We start from the raw sequence: 15844 nt of genomic DNA on the forward strand, positions 1-15844 counted from the left end.
ACCCTTTACAAGAGAGAAGACCCTTTTTATTATTAACTCCATCTTAATACTATGGTTATGGATCTCGTGATAGGATCCTATTATCTGCCTTGATCATTGCCCCATTTGCATCAATTAACTAACTCCATCGCATGGACATGGGGTTGTAACACAGGCATGGAATTTTGACATATTGGATAACATTTGTGAAAATGACACATTTTTTTAGAATAATATGGCCATTTTTTATTTCTATTTCCTATTACTGTCGATTTTAGAGAGAGAGAGAGACAAAGAGGATGGAAGTGGGAGAGAGAGAGAGATTTTTAAAGAAAAAGGATGGGCGTGGAGAGTTTGAGGAAGCAATTTGAGGGGGCGGTTTTAGAGAGCTATTTACATGAATGTTTCTATATAATAGAGATTACCAAGTATATAGTCGTATGCAAGTTAATCAAACCATGATATTTAGCTAGGAATATGATGCAGGAGCCGAGCTGAATTTCCTTGATAAATTCGATACCGGATTTTCGTCATGCTATCTCGGATTTCCTTCAAGTTTAGACTTTGAAGCAGCATATCTTGCTTGTAAAAACAGATGCCATCATCAAGTACTTTACGGCTTCGTTGCTGATACTCATGTTTCTTATAAACATAAAAGGTTTCATCACCGTCTAGGGTGGAATAATTTTTTCAACAGTATCCCCATCCTTCTTTTGATTCCCTGAATATCCCTGACTGCTGCTAGTTTTTGGATTCACTGCCTCTTTTCGAACTATGACAGGAGCGTATGAGAATTGCAACTAAGATGACAAAAGAGTGAAGGGCAACTCTGTCAAGAGTAGAAAGTCAAATTATTCTTGTATGAGTTTTCAACTATAAATGTATTACAGCATTCCCCTTCACCTTGACATTTCACAAAGAAGATGAATATAACTTATAGTTAGGTTCTGGTGAACAAACCTTATTTTTGAAAGGCAAGCTGGGGTTAGGCAGACCCCCATCAGTTATTATTCAACGTACCACTGGGTTTTGAACCTGCAACGTCCCATCACAAGGAGACGTGCACTGACAGCTCCTACCAACCAAGCAGAGTCCCAGTTGGTTCTGGTGAACAAACTTGTCCAGATAAAAAGTCCTTACAGCTCCTTCACAGGGAAACATTCTTGGTTCAAGACACGTTGGACAGAAGCCATCAAGATTTGATTCAAGGCACTTGTCGAGATCTTGAGTGACCACTTCCAGAAATGCCTCAAACTCGTTCTTAGCATGTAGAGCACAAACTCAGTGATCTGATGATGGACTCGTATACTTTGATGCCATTAAGATACACAACCTCATTTAGAAACTGAAATCACAAATTAAGAAATGGGATTAAAACAAGTGAACACTGATGCAGAAACCATAAAACAGACCAACCAACCTCATCATGCTCATGGAGCAAGATAGGAGTGTTCATCATGGGCGAGAAACCAAGTGTGGGTATGCCCATCTCTCTCATATATCGGGCATCAGTTGTTGACGCTAAGATCTCAGGCTTCGAAAGCCTTCCTCCAGATGCAGCCACTGCTTGTTTGAAGAGTGTCCACCATGGGTTGGACTCATTTGGTACAGTGACAAGGGGATGCCCATTACGATCCCTTACAGGTCCCTTCTCAATCAGCTATATAAACAAGCATCTTCGAGAAAGTTACATTATTGACCAGCTAATAGGCATAGAAGAAAAAACTGATCAGATCAATAGAACTGATAAGAAGCAACGAGTGTACATCATGTATGCTACTGGAGTAACTCAAAAGAACATGATCTACTGTGTATTCTCAGATAAGTTTTGCTAGTTTTTCTCGTTTCACACCTCAAAAATGTAGCCCAATGTCCATGTCTCTTAACAGACAATCATGGGCTTCACTGGCTTTGCTCAGAAGATGATATTAACAGATCTACCAAGCAATTAGAGCAACAGCAAAAAAGAACATCATTAGACCAAATGCTATCTTATATAGGTGCAGGTGTGACGCAGCAATTTCAACAAACAAGTGTGTTGTGTGTGTGTATATATAAAGTCTCCTGTGCGGATGTGCATCCGGTATCATCCAGTTGAAACAAGCAATAGCTTATTATTCATGTTTTTTTAGTGACTGATCTTATAGATATGATCTACATGGTCTGTTTGGTGGAAAATAACTTTTAAATCACCGACATCTCGTGTGTATAGGATTTTTTGGTGATTCAAAAACCAACGGCCAGAAATGCACTAAATTTTCATGACATAAAAAAATGCATTTTTATGTCGGAAAAACATGATTCAGGGGTCAATCTCTAACAAATTGACCATGTTGAACACATTTGTAGGGTCAGATTGATTCAATCTCTAACAAATGACTCATTGATACCATATGCACATCTGCACCAAAGACTTATCATATATATATATATGGGTAACTGGAATATGTAAACCAACGAAATATGTAAACTGGTATGCACCGAGATTTTCATAGGTTTTTTTTAATTTTTTTCTAAAATTCACTCTACGGATGAGATCTATATGCTTGGTTTTATAGAAACAGACAATTAGATCATCCAATTATGATGTATAAGAAGGATCTTTTAAGGCTTGAAAATCAATGGCTCAGAATTTTCGCAAATATTCAAGCATACAAAATCACATTTCTTGAGCAGATTACGATGATCCAATAGTCGATTCCAAGCAAATGGACCATGCCGAATGCATTTGCAGGGTTAAATTTGCAAAAAACCTTATGAAAATCTTGGTTCATACTAGTTTACATATTTTGCTGGTTTACATATTCTATTTTCCCATATATATATATATTCTATTTTCCCATATATATATATATATATATATATAGAAGCACAAGAAACACTACGAGAATAACATGAACACAAACATATATAAACATAAATACTTATTATAACATAGAGGAAAACTTATAAAGACCAAGTAGCTTTTGCTCCAAGCTCCCTAGAAACACTACGAGAATAACATGAACACAAACATATATAAACATAAATACTTATTATAACATAGAGGAAAACTTATAAAGACCAAGTAGCTTTTGCTCCAAGCTCCCTAGAAACACTACGAGAATAACATGAACAACACAAACATATATAAACATAAATATTTATTATAACATAGAGAGAAACTTACAAAAATTGAGTAGCTTTTGCACCAAGCTCCATTGAGTACTTACACCACTTACAATACACTCACACACTCACAGAGCGCTGAACAAAGGAACACAAGAACTACTACACCAAAAGAAAAGAAAAGAAAGCTTGCAACTAGTTGTGTCCTTGAGAATTGACTTCTCTATTTATAGGCCTTGGAAAGGAATCATACATCTCCATCATTGAATTGACCTCTTTTGGAGGCTTGCATAAGTGGATCCTTCATTTGAATAGTGGGAGTCTTCTTTTAGACTAGTGGAAATCTTGATTTATTCCTTCATATCTTCTTTTGGGTGGAGTAGGTCTTTTTTTTCTTCTTTAGGTCTTGTTTCCTTTTTTAGGCAAGAGTCTTCATTATTAAGCCATGTAGATGATGTTGACCTTCACTTTAGGTTTCTTATGTAATTGTTTTGATTGGGACTATGGATTCCCTTACTTTTGCCTATGGATTGGTTTTTAACCATAGCGGAAATATTTTTACCTCCAACTTTTTCCTTAGGTTGGTTTTTACCTAAGAGAGATTATTTTATTTACCATCATTTACCATGAGCCTTTCGATTTTCACATAGTAAAATGTCTTCAATGATCCATCATGTTCTCGAGATTTTCTAAACCGACATCATCTAGATTGTCTATCCGATCTGGAATTTCTTCTTAAAATATTAGTCCATTTTCTTCAATTTCTTCTTTTATCATTTTTGTCATGGGTCTAAATTTTCAGTTAAAATCTTCAACAAAACTAAATCCCTTAACTTCATATCTATCTCCATCTAAAACTATCATTCTTACCCCTGTTCAATCTATCTCCATCTAAAACTATCATTCTTACCCCTGTTCAATCAGATCTGCACCGCTGGAGAAGGAAAAGAGGAAGAGAGAAAAGAGGTTGCACAAATCCCAATGTGGGACATGTGGGAGGATAATTTTTTAAATATTATAACTGATTTGGTACAATGACTATATTTCCCCTTTCTTTAATACACAACATAAAATATAAGTGAGGGGTAAAACTGAAAAAATAAAATAAACATAAAATACTAATCACGTGAATCTATATCAGACCTGGGTCTGGATCAAGAATCCAGGTCTGGATCCAGAATCCAATATCACGTCTTATTAGCCTCCCTCAAGTTGTACATGGAGAGAATCATGCACAACTTGCTTTTCAAATACCAAAACCGTTGTTTGCTCAGCCCTTTTGTGAATAAATCTACCACGATCTTCTTTCTGAACAAACTTAAACTTAGCTTCAATTTTACTATTTTCTATTTTGCTTCTAAAGAAATGATAGTCTATTTCAATATGCTTTGTTCTTTCATGTTGAATTGGATTAAGAGAAATCTTAATCGCACTTTGATTGTCACATAATAAAATAGAACTTGGCGTCCTTTGATTCAAATCACTCAACAAGTATCTAATCCAAGTTACTTCTGAGGAGGCTGCAGCCATGGCTCGATATTCAGCCTCTGTGTTAAAATGAGAAATTGCATATTTCTTTCAACAAAGATACAATATCCTGAAAATGACCTTTGTTCATCTGGATCTCCTGCCCATCCGCATCTGAGAAGGCCATTATTGTAAGAGTGTCTTCGTTTCTATCTCTTTTCTTGTAACAAAGCCCATCTCCAAGTGTATCTTTAAGGTACCTAAGAATCCTTTTAACAACCTCCACATGACGTGGACAATGCATCTACTGTGAAACCTAGTTTACTGCATACCGAGTAAAAGTGAAGTATTGAAGAAAACCTACATTACATTTATATTTGGTAGGATCATCATACAATTCTCTTTCATCACAACTAAGTTTTTGATGCAATGAGAGTTGTCAAGGGCTTGCAGTCTCTCATACCGACTTTGTTTAGAAGATCAATGATATACTTGTGTTGAGTCAACACTAAAAGTATCCTTTCCTCTATTAACCTTCACTCATAGTAAGTATTTCAGCCTCCATCTTTCATTTTGAACCTGTGACTCAAGACTTCCTTAATTTTACTCTATTAACCTCCACTCATAGTAAGTATTTCAGCCTCCTTAGATCTTTCATTTTGAATCTGTGACTCAAGATTTCTTTAATTTTAGTAATATGTTCCTTTGAATTCCCTGCAACTATTATGTCATCTACATAAATTAGCAATGCAGTTATCCAGCCTACACCTTTATAAATGAAAAGTGAATGATCACGAGAAGATGTGTAAAAACCATGCTTTTGAATTTCAAGAGAAAAACTCTTAAACCATGATTTGAAAGCTTGTTTCAACCCATATATTACCCTATTTAGCTTGCATACATAACTGCTGGGATCTTTCTCACTATACCCTTTGAGGTTGCTCCATATCAACAATGAGGGATAGAATAACTCATTGTTTCCATCTTTACTACTCGACTAAAAGTTTCCTCATAATTCAGCTCATGATATTGAGTAAAACCTTTAGCTACAAGTCAAGTTTTGTACCTTTCTATGTTGTCATTGTTAAAAATGTAATCCTTATGTACGTATATATTAGTATATATATAGAGATACACATACATATATTATATATATATATATATATTTATTTTAGTCATAATACCCCAAAAGGGTATTTCTGTAATTTTCCATTTTACGCATATTCCACTTCAGAATATGATTGTAATTCTTTTTTACTTTTTTATTTTTTATCTTTTTTCATTTTTCTTTCTTTACTTTCTTTTGTGGTTTTCGTGCCACATTGGGAGGCTCCCCAAAAGAGTCGTTGGGGAGCCCCCAACGATCACAATTATGACAGTTGGGGGTGAAATGAAATGGGGATCTTCGAAACACGAGCTTAGATTCACAAGGGCAAGTGTCAAGAATGACACTAAAGCATAACCCTTAAAAAGGGTATAACTGGAAACAAAATAAAAATAAAAATGTATTCTTTATTGATATGAAAAACCAATTGCTTAAGAAGCATTGGAATGAAATACAAGAGGGGTTGCACCCCTTTATATACACAGCTGAAAGAGGACTCAATAGAGTTGTTGGACACAGTCCAACAACTCTATTAAGAGCTGTTGGAATGTGTCAGTCCAACAGCTCTATTGCTAGTCAAGTCTGGGCAGGACTTGACTAGCAACAGTCATTCTAGTTCAAACTGAACTAGATGACATAAAGACAAAAAATAAAAATAAAGGAAAAAAAATTACATAAAAGAAAAAAATGAAAAATGTATTTATATATATATACAGTTTTACATTTTAACACTCCCCCTCAAACTTACGGTACAATGAGCGAAAGTTTGTCTAAGAGAAAGTGAAATCGGGGAGCAGCGAGAGGCTTTGTAAAGAAGTCTGCTAACTGATATTCTGAAGTGACATATGGCAAATCAATTATCCCGTGTAGATATTCCTCTCTGACGTAGTGACAATCCATTTCGATGTGTTTGGTGCATTCGTGGAATGTTCTGTTACTAGCAATGTAGATTGCACTTTTGTTGTCACAACACATTTGTGAAGCCTTTGTTGCTTCAGCTCCCATGTCAGCAAACAGTCGTCGGAGCCAAACTACTTCCATGGTCGTGGTTTCCATGGCTCTGTATTCAGCTTCAGTGGATGAGAGAGATACCTTCTGTTGCTTTTTACACCTCCACGAGATCAATGATTCCCCTAAAAAGACACAAAAGCCAGTGGTTGAGTGTCTCTTATTGGGATCACCTCCCCAATCAGCATCAGTATATGCAATTAAATCAAGAGAAGATGAGGAAGATAAGAAAAGTCCTCGTGAAAGAGAGGACTTGATGTATCTGATAATACGCATGACTGCTCCCATATGAGCAGAAGTAGGAGCATGTTGAAATTGACTTGTTGTGTGAACAACATGTGCTATATCTGGTCTGATAATGGATAGATAGGAAAGTGCCCCGACAAGTTGTCTGTAAGAAGTTCTCCATCATCAATCTTCATTTTAACATTAACAACTTCTGGAGTGTCAACTTTCTTATCATCAGTAATATCAGACCTAAAAACAATATCAAAAGCAAATTTAGTTTGAGATAATAAATATCCTCTAGGAGAATAAGCAACTTCAATGCCTAAAAAATATCTCAACAAGCCCAAATCAGTCATTTCAAAATAAGATTTAAGAAGTGTTTTGATTGTTTCAACTCCCTGTTTATCGCTTCCGGTGATGATCATATCATCCACATAGAGAAGAAGCACAATGATCCCTGCATCAGAATTCTTAATAAATAAAGCAGTGACAGTTAAACAAAATTGAAAACGAATATCAATCATAACACGACTAAACCTATCATACCAAGCTTTTGGTGCTTGTTTAAGTCCATAAAGAGTTTTTTCTAAGTGAAAGACTTTACCCTTAGGAATACTTAGACCAGAAGGGGGTTCCATGTATACTTCTTCAACTAGCTTTTCATTTAAAAAAGCATTTTTGACATCCATTTGAAAAATAGATCATTTTTTTATAGAAGCTAAGGCAATTAAGGTTCGGACAATTGTCATACGAGCCACTAGAGCAAAGGTTTCTTCATAATCAATCCCATATTCTTGGGCATAACCGTTGGCTACTAAACGGACTTTATATCTTTCAAGAGTACCATCACTCTTGGTTTTAATTTTATAAACCCATCGACATCCTATAGTTTTCTTCCCTGGATGAAAATCTTGAATATTCCATGTAGAAGCCTTTTCAAGTGCATCTAATTCAGCTTTCATGGTTTCTATCCATTTGATATCATTTTTTGCTTGAAAATATGTGGAAGGTTCTTCATATGAGTGAATTAATGCAATAACTGCCCTATATGTGGGTGAGAAAGACTTGTATGATACAAACTTTTCTGGAGGCCTCAAGACTCGGGATGATTGTCTAGTTGGAATGTTAGAATATTTTTCAAGTGCACATGGAGGATTAGACTCTTGTCGCATGGAATATTAAATACTAGTATCTCTATGAACTTCTTCATTTTCAACATTAAGATCAATAATTCTTTGATCATCATCAAAGTTATAGTCAAGGTCATATTCATCAGATGTTGATGTTAGATCCAGCAAAAAGGAGTACTCAGTGACGTCTTTTAATTTTCTAAAATCAAAGAAGCTCTCCTTTTCAAGAAAGGAAACATTTCTAAACATATATAGTTTATTATTTTTGAAGTCAAAACATCTATAACCTTTCTAGTTTTCAGCATATCCTAAAAAGGCACAAGGAATCGCACGAGGGGAAAGTTTATCATTTTTGTCAGTAAATATGAAACATTTGCACCCAAATATTCTTAGTCTAGAGTAGTATGGAGAAATGTTCATAAGTTTTTCAATGGCAGTGATATTTTGTAATGAAGAAGATGTCATCCTATTAATGAGATAGGTGGCAGCTTCTGCCCAAAAGTCTTTCGGGACTTTATTTGCTATTAATAAAGTCCTAGTGGTTTCTATAATATGGTGATGTTTTCGTTCTGTCAGTCCATTTTGTTGAGGTGTATAAGGACAAGATCTTTGATGTGTGATGCCATGCAATTTAAGATAATTTTGAAAAACTGTGGATAAAAACTCTCCTCTTGAATCTGTGCGAAAAATAGTTATCATTTTGAAACTTGTTTTTAACCATATTATGAAAAGTTTGAAAGTATGAAAATACTTCAGACTTATGTTTGAGAAAGTACATCCACGTATGTCGGGAGAAATCATCGACAAAAATAACATAGTAAACAAATCCTCCTTTAGAAATTACTGGTGCAGGACCCCAAACATCCGAGTGTATTAATTCAAGTGGTCTTGAAGAGAAAAAGGTTCTGAAATGGTAATCTTTTCATTTTGCCGAAAATACAATCTTTACAATCAAATGATTCAGAGTTACAAAATTTCCCTAGATTTGGAAAATGTTGGATTTTGGCTATATGTGGGTGACCAAGTCTCTTATGCCACAGTTCCAACTCTATTTTTTGAATATTATAACAAAAAGCTTTCTTCGGCATTTCCAAAAAATCCATGTAATAGAATCCTCCTTCTCTATGGCCTTCCTCAATCAGCTTGCCAGACTGACGATCCTGTACCCAACAACCATGAGAAGAAAAAGAAATATTACACCCATAATCAGAAATTTGAGATACAGATAAAAGATTTAAATTTAATTTGGGAACATGTCTAATTTCTAGAATAGAAAATTTCTTTGTTTTATAAATTTTTTCAAAATTTCTTATTCCTTCTATTTCAAGAGAAGTCCCATCAGCAGTAAAGACCTTTGACACACTTGTTTTATTTTTAACACATTTGGATAGACTTTGATTATTTGGGGTCATATGAAAAAATACACCAGAGTCAAGGAGCCAAAAAAATTTACCTAGATCAGAAAAAGATGATGCTGCTGTGCCGGTTGAAGCTTCAAATGAGGAAGATGCACCTTTGATGAGAGGCTGAAGAATCTCCATTAGTTGTGCCAGGGAAACTGGTGCATCCTGATCTTTAGGCTCTGATCCAGCAATTGCAGTTCTTTTTTCTCTTAGCTCCTTAAGTTTGGGACATTGTAGCCTGTAGTGTCTCGGTTCATGACAGTGATGACAAATAACTTTCTTCTTATCAGTCACCATTTTGTCGGTTAAAGTGAGGAGGCCTATATGATCGAACATGATTCTCTGGTCTAGACACGGCTAAAACGAAATCATCTTCAATTTTTAAAGAACCTTTCCGGAGATGATTTTCTTCCATTGTTAACTCTTCAATAGTTTCAACAATAGAAGAAATTTTTCCCCGGTGAAGTAGGGTCGATTTAGTGGTTTCAAATTTCGGCCTTAATCCAATGATAAACTGGTAAAAATGTTCAGCATCGAGTTGTTTCTGATAAAGCTCGATGTCTTCGGCACAATGTCACTTTGGTTCTAAAATGGGAAGTTCTTCCTAAAGTTCGGACAACCCATTGTAATATTCACAAATAGTTTTGTCTCCTTGCGTCATCATATGAACTTTTTCTTGGAGGTTGCACACGTGTGCAATATCTTTAAGGGAATACATATTCTTAAGGTATTCCCATGCCTTATCGGCATGATCAAATTTGGCAAGACTTGAGCATTTTTTAATGTCAATGCTATTGATAAGCCATGACATTATCTTCGCATGAGATATTGTCCATTCTTTCCATTTCTTCTCGTATGAGGCAATAGCCTTGATTTTCTCTTCTTCCGAAAGAGGGACCTCTTTATCTCCCTCCTTTTTAGTAAGAGATAGCTTAGGTTCCGAATCGGAACCATCCAGAATCCCCCATACGCCTTTTTCCCATATATGGTGCTTCATGATTGAAGCCCATGTTACATAGTTTGTATCGCTTAGTTTCATGGGCATGATGGTGACTTTATCATTGTCATCCATCGATTACAAGGAGAGAAAGAATAGCGATAGAAGAGAAACAAGAAGGAAAATGAAAAAGAAAGAAGAAAAAAAACAATACAACAAGATGTGAAATCTTCCCCAATGAAGTGATAAAACACTTCTCTTCAAGTGGCAAACACTTTTGCAAACGGGCACGGAAACCGAGGCAGCTCTTCCTTAAGATTTAGTACTTCCGCGGCTCTAATACCATGAAATGAAATGGGGATCTTCGAAACACGAACTTAGATTCACAAGGGCAAGTGTCAAGAATGACACTAAAGCATAACCCTTAAAAAGAGTATAACGGGAAACAAAATAAAAATAAAAATGTATTCTTTATTGATATGAAAAACCAATTGCTTAAGAAGCATTGGAATGAAATACAAGAGGGGTTGCACCCCTTTATATACACAGGACACCGTCCAACATCTTTATTAAGAGTTGTTGGAATGTGTCAGTCCAACAGCTTTATTGCTAGTCAAGTCTGGACAGGACTTGACCAGCAACAATCATTCTAGTTCAAACTGAACTAGATGACATAAAGACAAAAAATAAAAATAAAGGAAAAAAATTACAGAAAAGAAAGAAATGAAAATTGTATTTATATATATATAATAATATAATATTATTATTATATATATATACAGTTTTACATTTTAACAAGGGGCTCCCAACGACTCCTTTGGGAGCTCCCAAGGTGGCTCCCTTTTGAGGTGTATATATAGGGGTGTTCCCCCTTGTAATTTCTATTAAGGCTTGAGTGACTCAAGCTCCTCTTTTTCATTCAATATATTGTTCCATGCATTTGTGCATATTTGCATTATTTTACGCCTTTGTGTGTATTTGTTCAAGTGTGGTTTGAGTGCATTTGTACACATCTTTTGTGAAGTATTAGTGCTTGTATGCGTATTGTCTCTTTGTAGACATTTTTACATGGTATCAGAGCTTGGTCAAAGATTGAAGATCACGTGATTCTTCGTTTTTTGGGTGTCTCAAAAAACATGCCTTTGACTTCATGGAGATTGAAGTTGGGGCCTCTCTTCCTTCAATATTTTAAAAGTTTCCTACATCAAGTAAGACCTAAAATCTTATTGCGGTACGTGATTTTTTCTCTATTCTCTTCTCTCTAATGGGTGAAAAAGATTCATTTCTCTCTTGGCTTCAAGTTGAATGGCTCAAACTATCATGTTTGGGCCAAGAACATGGAAGCTCACATAAAAGGTAAAGGTCTTTGGGGATACGTTCTTGATTTTATACCGGAACCCGAACCAAAGATTACTTTGGTAGAAAAAGGTGAAATTAAAATCCTCGAAGGAGAAGAAAGAAGTAGAGCTCTCGAAGAATATTTCAAGAAACATGAGGAATGGAAAATGAAAAATTTCAAGATTCTTTCTTGGATTTTTTCATCGGTTGAAACTAAGATCAATGCTAATATTATTAAATTCAAGAAAGCATTGAAAGCTTGGCATTATCTTGAGAAAATGTACATGTCAAGAGACTTGTCTCACAAGTACTATCTCCAAAAAAGGGCTTTGACCCTGCAATAAATGAAATGTCTATAAGGGAATATTTTGCGGAATTATCATCCATATGGAATGAACTCGCCATGCTTGAGCCTAAATGGAGTGGAGAAGCCATTGAGCTTAGATACAAACAATTGGAAGATACCATTTTTAAAATTTTTTTTAATGGGCTTAGACCCGAGTTCGAGCAAATTCGGTGCGCACTTATCTCTTCTTTTGTTTCCCCCTCGCTTGAAGATGTCATTACAAAGCTTAGTGAAGAGGAAACGCGTATGAATACTTGCAAAAACAATTTGAGTGTTCTTGCAACTTCAACTAATGAAGAAAGTGATGCCGTTAATGTTGTTTCAAGAGCGGGGAACAATGTTCGAACTTATAAGCCTCCTCACTTTAAAAATCAAAATCAAGGATCAAGTAGTCAAGGAGGAAGAAAGGACTATAGCAAAATTGTGACATTTTTTAAGAAACTCGGGCACATCAAACCTGTATGCCCAAAATGGAAGAAGTTGCTTGCCATGGCCACCACATCTCAAAAGGAAGAAAATGTGACTCCCTCGAATAGAGCTCTTTCAAATGAGATTTCAAAGTATTTTCCAAATTCAAATCAAGATTTTCCAAGGTTTCCACATTCTCAATTTCATTTTCAAATCCCAAAATCAATTTTTCCAAAGTTTCTTGAATTATTTCAGAAGTTGGCTTCTCAAAATTCTCAAATCTCCTTCAGAAATTGATTTTCATTTCAAACCCAAATTCCAAAAATCGATTTTCTCAGAGTTCCCAGCTTTTCCTAAGAATCCATTTTCCATTTCAAAAAATCATTTTCCAATGAACTTCTTGATTTCCTCAGAATTCTTAAATCTATTTCCTTAGAAAAGCAATCCAAATCTCAAAATCGATTAGTTTTCCTGAGAATTCATTTTCCAATACAACTTCTGAATTTCAATGAAATTCAATGATTTTCCTAAGAATTCCATTTTCAAGCACTTTTCTCAAGTATTTTCCAAGTACATCTCAATTTTCCAAAGCAAACATCATATTTCTCAAACTTGCATCTTTTCAAAATTCCATAGCAAATGCCTGATTCTCTGTGCATTCTAGGAAAATAGAGCATAATTTAGATAATTTAACTTAGTCAAAGCACACAATTGATCCTTGGTTCGATTACCCCTGGTAAAGGCGCCAGGAACGGTCGAACCTCGTACCGACATGCGGATCTCATTCTACGAAATTTTCCCGCAAATTTTGAAAACAGAGGCGCGTAATTTTCAAAAACCATTTTCAAAACTTTGATCAATTTTGACTCGCAGAATCGTTTCTCTCTCTCGAAGAGGGAGGGGAAATTTTTTTGCAATAATAACAGGTTTGGCGACCAAGATGGGACTTGTCTTCGTCCGATCAACTGTGTGTCTTAGCTTAGTTCAATTATCAAAATCGTGTTCTATGGAATGTCAGCTTTTACAGTCTGATATCATATGAACCTAGGAGCCTAGACCTGAACCTAGTTGACATGAATTGCATGTAGACTGAGCATGGTTTGGTAGGACCAAATTGAGGAGAATTATTCATGCTCACTTAGACTTAGGTCTGAAAATACAACACTCCTCAATCTAGGATTTGTATGAAAACAATGTTTGCTTCTTCAAATATTTCAAAATTCTATCTCTTTAAGACTAAGAGCCCTTTGTTTGCTTGCATATGCTTATTTTTCAAAAAACCACCTCACCTATGTCTACCTGGTCTTCACGTTGCTGGGCTCTCTTTCAGAACCATAGTTCGGGACAGAGCATCACAACTTGGCCACTTATTTGGGCTAACGCCCCCCTGCCACGTACCAAGGGCCATAGTCCAACGTAAATCGACAAGTGCTCAAGGATGTTGGAAAAACACAACCCTAGAACCAAAGATGAATTTTTATGCCACGTACATCGAGCATCGGCTCGAGTATATCGGCATAGCGTGATTGGACACAGCTGATCTGAGCCTAGAGTCAGGATTAGAGTCCTAAAGCTCTTTCAAAATTGATGCATTTAGAGTCAGCTTCTTAAGAAGTGTTGTATGTGCAGAATTGTTTATGCAGAATGTGATTGAATGTGTTGAATTCATTTTCCTCTTTATTTTCCCATATTTTCCTCAATTTTTCCAAAATACTGGATAATTTTTCAAAATGCCTCATTTTCTATCTTTTGTTAAATATCTCCTTTTTCTCAAAAAAACCTAGACAATTTTTCCAAGTTATCCACTTTTTCTTCAAAACTCAAAGTGATTTTCCCATTCTTCCATTCCTCTGGACTTCGAATTTCCAGCATTTCACTTTATCCTGCCTGCAATTTTCAAAATTCTTGTATTTTTCCTAAGTCTAATTCCAATCTTTCTATCTTTCAGTCCAATGGCATCCAGTCAGCTCGACTCTGTCGTTCCTGAGAGACATCTCCTACGAGGTGCGACAAGGTCTTTTCGAGCATCGAGATCTCAGCACCAGACCCTTCTTTCCCCGGTGGTACTATACTTGGTTCAAGAACTTCTCCCGTATGTTTCTGAACCACTTTGAACGATTGCGGGTTGGAACTGACATCCACAGTGGGAAAGTTGACAGTCAACGGAAATTTGATCCATGCGCTAGCAGAGCGGTGGAACCCGCACACTTGTACATTTTGGTTCCCATGGGGCGAGATGACCCTGTTGATGGATGAGTTCTCAGAGATCATGGGATTGCCCGAGTCAGCCGGTCAGCCTGGAGATCCATTTGAGCAACATTTTTTTATCAATGTCAAGGGTCTGGACCCCAAAGATGCTTTAGCTCGCATGACAGAGCGTAAGTCTTGGCCACTGATTAAAGAAAATGGAAATGAATATGTGAGCCTGATCGAGATCTACCGACAGTACGGGCATTTGCAGAAATCAGCTCGTTATCCAGAACATCTCGAGAGAGAATTCAACATGTGATGGTTCTGTGCACTATAGGACTCGCTTTCTTTCCAGACGAACAGAATTATGTGGATGTCAGAATAGTACAGCTTCTGAGAAGATGGGGAAGTCGACAGACCAACCGTCTCGCGATAGTCATGGCTGCACTTGCTTTTCTATACAGAGGGTTGACTCGCTTTACGCTTGGAGAGTCCATTTAAGTCGAGGGGTGTTCCTATGCACTTCAGTCTTGGTTCCTCCAGCATGTGTCGACCCGAGCTAGTTCGTTCAGATACAACGGCAAGAAGCTCCTTCCAGTTGTGCGGTACCGGTTCCTGATTGATCATCTGCAGGAAGAAGTGGTGTGGGACTATTTTGATCGAGAACTATCACCTCCCAGATACACCTATGCATACGGCAAGCGATTCAAGCTACTTGGTTCATTCTTCTGCGCTTACTATCATCCGGAGCGGTGTGTCCGACAGTTTTCTCAGAGACAGAAGTGCGTGAAGATGTGGTTGCTATCAGGAGTTGTGCCAGAATTCGACCTTGCATCAGCACAGTGGTCCGGAAAATAACATTCTGCCAGATATGGCTAGGACTCTTTTGTTACTCTTCCACTTTTTCCTGGTCCTCGTGTCTCTACTGATTATCAAGAGTATTGGCAAACTGTCTATCCGCTCCCTCTTTCTCAAGTTTATTATTGATGCAATCATGTTTTCCCTTCAATGAATAAAAAATCTTTTAAATTCTTCATTCTTGGTTTGGCGACCTCGCCTAGGTAACAAGGCATAATTTTCAGTTGTTTATTTTCTTTGTAAAGGAATGGCAACGCAATTGTCGTAATCTCAGCGACAACTCAATCCCTAGTATTGAGATATAATTTCAATTGTCTACCAAAATTCTCAGCAAATATT

At 36.5% G+C, this 15844-nt stretch overlaps 1 protein-coding gene across 1 annotated transcript in view; it reads right to left on the bottom strand.

Annotated features, from left to right (window-relative positions):
- Positions 1-796: 796 nt before the first annotated feature.
- Positions 797-15844, bottom strand: part of LOC149841552 (uncharacterized) — a 72437-nt gene continuing 57389 nt past the window's right edge. Inside the window, exons 3-4 of the mRNA XM_090003908.1 lie at positions 1400-1639; positions 797-1324 (exon numbers count right to left, since the gene is read on the bottom strand). Of these exons, the coding sequence (XP_089860034.1) occupies positions 1241-1324; positions 1400-1639 (324 nt within the window). The 3' untranslated portion in view covers positions 797-1240. The remainder of the gene's footprint in view (positions 1325-1399; positions 1640-15844) is intronic.

Source organism: Nuphar pumila, chromosome 4, assembly GCF_984573655.1.
Source record: "Nuphar pumila chromosome 4, dmNupPumi1.hap1.1, whole genome shotgun sequence".
Lineage (NCBI taxonomy): Eukaryota > Viridiplantae > Streptophyta > Magnoliopsida > Nymphaeales > Nymphaeaceae > Nuphar > Nuphar pumila.